The sequence below is a fragment of the Phyllostomus hastatus genome, unplaced genomic scaffold, assembly GCF_019186645.2.
Source record: "Phyllostomus hastatus isolate PE091 unplaced genomic scaffold, TTU_PhHast_1.1 phas_scaffold_129, whole genome shotgun sequence".
Lineage (NCBI taxonomy): Eukaryota > Metazoa > Chordata > Mammalia > Chiroptera > Phyllostomidae > Phyllostomus > Phyllostomus hastatus.
The window spans coordinates 14,803,645-14,811,353 of record NW_025334009.1 but is presented as its reverse complement, the minus strand read 5'-3'; the positions used below and the strand labels follow the sequence as shown (position 1 = coordinate 14,811,353).

The window sequence follows — 7,709 nt, the reverse complement described above, 5'->3', positions numbered from 1 at the left end:
AAAAAGGGGTATATTAAGGCAGAGCCATATACATATATATATGACATACATATATATGACATATATATATAGACAAATCCAAAGACTGTTACCGCTTTACATTTTTTAATAACCTCTGCATTTTTCTTTTACATATTTAGGCAGTGTGCTTTCTTTTCTTCTCAGTCAAAGAAACAAATCTTTGCCAATATTTCGAAATCATATTTTGGTAACTTACAGGATCATGAATTTAAACTAACTAGTGTATCAAATGCTATGTGATCCTTTTCTCAGCATATTCCATGTGTGGTGGTATATTTATGTCCAGGTGAAAAATCTGATAACCATCTTCTCTTTTCCAGTAAAACATAATTTTAAAAAATGATTTTAATAGTCTCAACTAAAATAGCTTGGACTTCCAAGTCTGTCAAATGCCCAAAGCATATTATTTTCTGCCCTTCCCTAAACCCTTCTAATATGTTTTAAATAGCCTTTAGGATATGATCACATGGCTTTATTTTAGATCTATAAATTTTGAGTTTTTCAAAATCCAAAATTACTTCCTTATGCAAAATGACAATGCAAACAGCAATCCTACATAATGAAGAGCAATTTTTCTTCTGTATTGCTCCCTTTTATAAAAATGGGCAACCACCAAAAAGAGAGACAAATTTAGTCCATCTGAAAAAGCACTCCAGCTCCCTAATTCCACTCTTGAAGGAAAAGGCAGAGGCAAGTTTACATTATCCCAGAAAACTGAAGAAATGGCTTTATTTGGTATCTTCAAGAAGCTTCTCCTTCCGTAGGCGATGTCGGTGTTGTAGGAGAAACCGTAACTGGTTTCCGTGTAATTCTGTCCAGTTCCGCGTGAACATCTGACAGGACAGGCTTCTGGCCTACAATGAAGGAAAAGAAGGAAGATTTAGGTATAGGTCAAAGTATTTTTTATACCAGTATCTCTTCATTAAAAAATTGCCAATGGTTTCATCAACTCTATCTAGCACACTAATGTAAAAAAAAAATACAGACGGAGTTGGAACTGCCATCCTGGAGGATGCCTCCAACCTTTGGAATGTTCAAACAGGGCAAAACAACCTCGGACGGAGCCTACAGCAGCACTGTATCCCAAACAACTGTTTGCAAAGACAGCAAAAAGCAGATCAGTGTTCCCTAGGACTGGCAGCTCCTGGGGAGGGAAAGAGTAACTGCTAATAGGTTCAAGTTTTCTTTTTGCAGAGATGAAAATATTCTAAAATTAAATATGGTAATGGTTTATATAACTCTAAGTATATTAACACTACTGAACTATACACTTTAAATAAGTGGACTCCATGGTATGTAAATCATATTTCAATAAAGCCGTGTTTTTAAAAAAAGCTCCAGGTAACTGTACCTGACTTTTTGGCGGATGGCGGTAAACCACTGCTTCCGCCTCCAGCCCCAGCTCCCGGGCTGCCCCCGCCGACACCCGGGCCTCCTGGAGAGCCGGTCTTTTTGCTCAGCAAACTATTGAAGAAATTTGCCAGCACACCTTCACTTGTAGCTCCAGCTGTAGAACAAAAACCAAAAACTTTCGATCAGAACATTAGATTGTTCTATAAATCATCATTTTAGTCATCACACCCAGAAGAATAGTAGACTTAAAATGTAAGAGCTGTACGTTCCAAATTCAAGAGCTGTATGTAAAGATCTAAGAGCTAAAAATTCAAGAGCTGTATGTTTGATCTTTAAAGGCTGGGTAACTTCTCTAATCTACTCAGACACAAAACAAAATATAGGCAACCTTTAAAAGTGTAAGATAATTATTTAAAAATCAGAATGTTATTTTTAAGAAGGCAAAGGCGTTTTAAACAGATGCTGGATGCTGATATATCTCTGCTTTGAAAGGAGTTCGTGAAAAACATGTGCCTCAAGTATTACGAAGTTACTTATCCCCCTCTATGATTACACAACATGTCATTTTTTCTTTTTTTACATATCATTTTTTCTTTGTTAATTGCATGTAACCGATTATCACAAAAATATGAATTTCTTCAATGACCTACCACAGCAGAATCACTAAATAAACCCAAAGCTTTCATGAAGTTTACACCCTAGAAGTGACATATTAAGACGATACTGTAAAATGGTTCTCAGGCTGATTAACTATGAGATTATAACCACAGAGACAACAACTAGAGGCTACTGCGCAAAAATGAAAATAGCTATGGTACAAGGGGAGTCTCGGGAGAGTTCTTTCTATTGTAAAATGCGCTGCTTTCTCTGAGAGGGAGAGAAACGCACCTTTCATGTTCGGATCAATCTTTTTTGACCCGGCAGGGATGGGTGACACACTGGCGACATTGGATGACACTGATCTGTTCGGTGTTCGAGGGGAGCCTCCTGGGACTCTCGGTGAGGAGTCCTGTGTGAGACCAAGAAAGCCATAATTATAAAAACTGGAAACTCCCAACTTCACACGTTATTGTTTATTATAAAAAGAAATTACTTGGCAACCATACCCCATCAGTTCTACTGTGACATTTACACTGCAAACCACTGACGGAAATGCTTAGCAGGCGTGTCCTCGTTGTAAGAAAACACCAGACCCATCGCACGTTGGAACACTAACTCTCCCTTCAGTGGAAGAACACGACTGCGTTGAACAGTGAGGTGCGGTGAAGAGCAGGAGCTGGAGAGCCAGACCTGGGTCCCCACGTGCACCCCCACCCACCAGCCGTGCAACCGCAGGGAAGCCTCCGTGTCCTTCAAGGTTTCCACCTCCCCAACTGCAAGATGGGGCTAATAGGAGTTCCTGCCTCCCAAAGCTGTTGTGAGCATTTATAAAATAATGCATGTAAGTGGTCTGGCACAGTAACTGATGCACGACAAACACTGCAAAATAGATCTTTACAATTTTAGTCATCTTAAAAGGAGTCAAGTTTATCTTTTAACAATCTCACAAATTCCAGAAGAATTCTTAATTCAAGTTTACATGAAAGTGTACCCATATGAGACACATATATGATTAAGAAATAAAGAACTAAAGCAATATGCACTCCATTTTAATAATTTTTGTCAAAATTAGTAATACTAACCACAGGCCTTCCAGCTGCAGTTGGTGGTTGCTTTGCTAAAAGGGTCTGAAAAACACCAAAGAATCCAAGGTTAGATATTCATAACGGGTACTGCTGTAGTTTTAAAGAAATTATATACAATAACAGCTCTGATGTAATTTCATACCTGTAGCTTCATAAGAAACACTTGGTCGTCTTCGGCCATAATTTCCTTCTCATGCACAAACTGAAATGAGCAATGAGCAATGCATTAACGAGCAAGTCTAGAAACAGGAGAAGTGGGGCATTTGCAACTAATTTTTCCTAAGTATTCAGTAGATAGGAGAGCCCTTACGTTTTTATTTCAGGGAAACCAGGAGCAAGTTCCCAGTCTATTTTCCACCCAGTAGCCAGAGTGATCCTTTTAAAAGGTTAGGTCAAATTACATCACTCCCCTGCTGAAACTCCCCCTCCAAGCACTTTCCATCCCTCTCAGGATGAAATCCAAAGTCCTGACTGCCGTCTGCCTGAGTGAGGCCCCACAAGACTTGAATTCTACCTTTCATCTCCTACCGCTCTGCCCCTACCCCACCCCACCCCACCCCACCACGGCTCTTTTTCAGCCTCTCTGGCCTCCTCACATTCCTGCCTCAGGGCACATGCACTTCCTGTCCCCTCTACCTTCGCAGTCTCCCCTCTTCCGCAGACATTCCCTAACCATTCCAGCAACAGCACGCCTCCCTGCTGTCCTCAGCCCTCTCTGCTTCACTTCCCTAGCACTTCTGACCACTTGGGAGGTGGCCCACATGTTGACTACTGTTGTTTCACACCCTTCCAGTTAGCACCTAGCGCCTGGACAATGGCTCAGTAAGGACAACTAAAACAAAGCAAAGTTGTGGAAAAAGAGAGACTGGGGAAAACCACTGCTTTTTTGATGTGTGCATTGCTTTTAATAGACATCCACACCCAATACCATGCCAACTGATTTTTCATTTGACATTACTTTCCATATTTCTGATTACCCAGAAACAGAAGACAGATATTCAATATGAATGGATTCTTAAGTGGGACTCTTATTATATGTTAAATCAAAATTACTTTTTCTTGAAACATGTCCAAATTAAAGGCCAGTGAGAAATACTATATGCAAACACTCATTTTTATACACCTTTCCAGAAACATCTATAAAACCTAACTATGGAACACCATGTATGTACTGCTTAACAGGCAATGAAGATACATGAAGAAAAAGTACCTTCTGGAACCGGATTTAACAGGCATAAGAGTGACATGGAACAATCAAGACTAAGTCCAAATAAAAGAAACTGGGAGCTCCTGGATAGCCTGGGAAACTGACAGACTGTGGAGAAGACCCAGGATCTGCCTCAACAGACAGATGCTGCTAACACGACTGTAGCCAGGTTTTCTTGGCTTGGGCTGAGCTCTAGGTTAGAAAGTTCACGGCTTCTACCTGTTCAAATTGTTTAAGATCCACAAACTCCCTTACACTAGCCTATGATTTCCTTTAGAACAGGGCCTCTGAACTAATATTTTCTAATATAAATATGCCAAAGACTAAGTCACGACGCAGTAACTAAATAGCTGATCTATATTTTGATAAAAAAAGATCTTTATTTTGAGTGCTATATTAGCAACACTCAACTTACACTTGGAAATGCCTCTGATAGGAAAAAACACCTCTATCTTTCTACCTTACAATCTTAAAATTATGGACTTCCCCCTCAGTTTGAAAGCCTAAATATTAAAACTATATCCTAAAATTGTTACCTTTCGAACTGGTGGTTTAGTTATAATGTCTTCAAAGTTATCTTCTGCTTTTAATGTTTGAAAATTTTCATGTAATATTCCTATTTTCTTATCATTATCCCACCCTGCTGGACTGGAAAGAAAGACACACGAGAAATTTTCAAGCATTTACATAGTCATTCTTTTATTCAAACCAGGATTCCATTAAAGGGAACACATTTATAAAAATAAATTTGACCAATTATGAAAAAAAAACTAATCAACTTTTTTTATAGTGCTCAAGTTATGGTTTACTAATTTCTACTTAAAATAATTATCAAAAAAATAATTATCAATCTTCCTGATTAAAAAAAAAAGCCTTTATAGCTTTTTTTGGGTGTGGTGGTGGTAATGATTACCACTTCCCAATTTTATTCAGATAACTTTTTAAAAGCATGTGTCATTACACACTGGGGGCTTTATGTTATCACAACCAGTTAAAGAGTAAGTAGATACACTGACATGCACACCCAACAGACAGCTATAACAACAAGGACTTTCAAAAGGAGCTCAGGCCGACAGTAAATCTAAAAGACAACGAAAAATAGGGCAAGGCAGGTTATAAATAAAACAGTCTAATATATTTAAGTGTATACTTACATAAATACTGCATCTTTTTCCACAACAACAGCAGGATTCTTATATGGAAATCCATACAGTTTCTGAACGATGTATTTATATACTAAATCTATATTTTTGTTTTCTTTTACGGAAGTGTAAATAAGTGCTGCACCATCTGAATAACACTGTTAAAGAAGTTTCCGAACAAATTCCATAAACAGGTACCATTCAGTTCTTGTTCTCAGCCTAACACAGCTACATGATTAGTTTCAAAAGTCATTTCTAGCCCTGGCTGGTGTAGCTCAGTGGATTGAGCACGGGCTGCGAACCAAAGCATCGCAGGTTCAATTCCCAGTCAGGGCACATGCCTGGGTTGCAGGCCAGGTCCCCAGTGGGGGCCATGTGAGAGGCAACCACACATTGATGTTTCTCTCTTTCTCCCTCCCTTCCCCTCTCTAAAAAATAAATAAATAAGAAAAATCTTTAAAAAAAAAGTCATTTCTAAAGGTATATCAACTATAATAAAAAATATCCAAAGTATAAAACACATACAGGTTAAAACGCAAATAAAGATTTTATAATAAGCTATAGGTAATAAAATAAAACCGAAAGCTTCATTAAGCCAAGACGAAAAGGCAGATTTAGTAAAACTGACACCACTACTACCTATATTTAAAGCACATGAAGAGGCAATTTGTTTTTAAGCTTCTTCAACTTCAGGGAGGGGCATTATTTACCAGCAACTGTTTTGTTTGCCTTTTCAACAAAACTGGTTTGCACTGGTATCTCTTAATGGTTTTTACTAGTTCCAGGAATGAGAACTTCGGGGGCAAAGCTCGGGAGGCTCACAAAAGAGAGATGAACCGATAGAAATTAACAGGAGGCTTTCAGAAATGATCCAAGGTGGACTTCATGACCAAAACTCGGGATAAGACAACCTCACATGATGCTATACTGACTAAAGCAGACCCTAACTTTTATCCAAACAACATCATAGATCAAAAGAGGCCTGTGGAGAAGGGTCAAGGTGACTACCGACAGATGACATGGTCTGAGTGGCCAGCAGAAACTTTCCGACCATTGGTGAGGACCACTGCCCAGCACTAGCCATGTTGTCCCAAGAGAGGTGGTAACCTGGGCCAGAAAGAAATGCTGGGAATGGTCTGACCCCTGATCTGGAATAGTTGTATTTTCTAGGACATGAACCTAAAAGTGCTACTGCTAAATACTACATATCATAAAACTTGGTAGAAACAACTAGCATAATTTTAAGTAAAAGCTTAATTGTGTAAATTTTACACTAATGATCTTTCTTGTGAGAACCAATTTATGGTAATTGGAAAGATTTCTACAGCTGAAAACTTTATGTGGCAATTAAAAAATAAAGATGATTTTGAACTGTTGCCCTCACGCGTGCACACACACATACACACCATCTTGAAGTGACTTGTCACATATTCTGACAACTAGCTGTACTAAAGGTCTGTAATTATTTCCAGCAGGCAGTCTCCTTCCTGATTATGTTTCTGCATGGACATTTCAAGTACTGCATTAACTCTATGTTAAAAAAAGACTTCTCAAATTTGGTAACCTTCAAAGATAAAAAAAAGGCTATACAAAACTACTTCAATTACTTCCACTTTTTGTTTTCTTCTAGAAGACTCTTAGGTAGACAATGCCCTTTAATTCAACCTAACTCACCCATTATGTGACAAGAGAAGAGAAAGGGCCGTGGAAAGGACGAAGCACTGAAGGAAAAAGGAAAGGAAAACCACCAGTGTCAAGTGATCTTATTCATTATACAGCCACACTTTCTACTAAGTGGTCCTTCAAATAAATGTCCACTAATGAAAATGAAAAACTATAGATACTATAGGCATTGTGTATGTTACTTACTCTTCTTACCTACTTCTAATATCATTTCTTCACTTTTCAGACCCAAAAGCTTTGGTTGGAGAATGAAACTGCAAATCATCTGATCCATGTTCTCTCTCCAGCGCACGTAAGCCGTGGTAAAGCTTTCACTCCTAGCCCTTACTTACTTTATCCTTCTTTTAGTTTTCTACGTTATTCATTGGCTCATCGAACCCTTGCAACTTAGGCTGGACAAGAGTCCTTATGATAGCTTTTCTAACCTTGTGATCATTAAAATCAGGCCAGAAAACTTTTCAAAAGTATAGATTCTCTAGCTGACCTTGGATTATTCCAACTCAGTTAAGTCCTAAATGGGCACAGACAGATTTTGAAACCAGTGTGTTAGCCTGTGGAGATAATACACCGCACTAAACGCGTTGGAAATGAGAACACACAACCCTAAATGCTGATCTT

General features: G+C 38.6%; 1 protein-coding gene across 1 annotated transcript in view; it reads right to left on the bottom strand.

The window, feature by feature from the left end:
* Positions 1-641: 641 nt before the first annotated feature.
* Positions 642-7,709, bottom strand: part of DYNC1LI1 (dynein cytoplasmic 1 light intermediate chain 1) — a 33,627-nt gene continuing 26,559 nt past the window's right edge. Inside the window, exons 7-13 of the mRNA XM_045857230.1 lie at positions 5,421-5,556; positions 4,803-4,914; positions 3,202-3,261; positions 3,057-3,101; positions 2,263-2,383; positions 1,373-1,528; positions 642-875 (exon numbers count right to left, since the gene is read on the bottom strand). Coding sequence (XP_045713186.1) covers positions 763-875; positions 1,373-1,528; positions 2,263-2,383; positions 3,057-3,101; positions 3,202-3,261; positions 4,803-4,914; positions 5,421-5,556 — 743 coding nt within the window. The 3' untranslated portion in view covers positions 642-762. The remainder of the gene's footprint in view (positions 876-1,372; positions 1,529-2,262; positions 2,384-3,056; positions 3,102-3,201; positions 3,262-4,802; positions 4,915-5,420; positions 5,557-7,709) is intronic.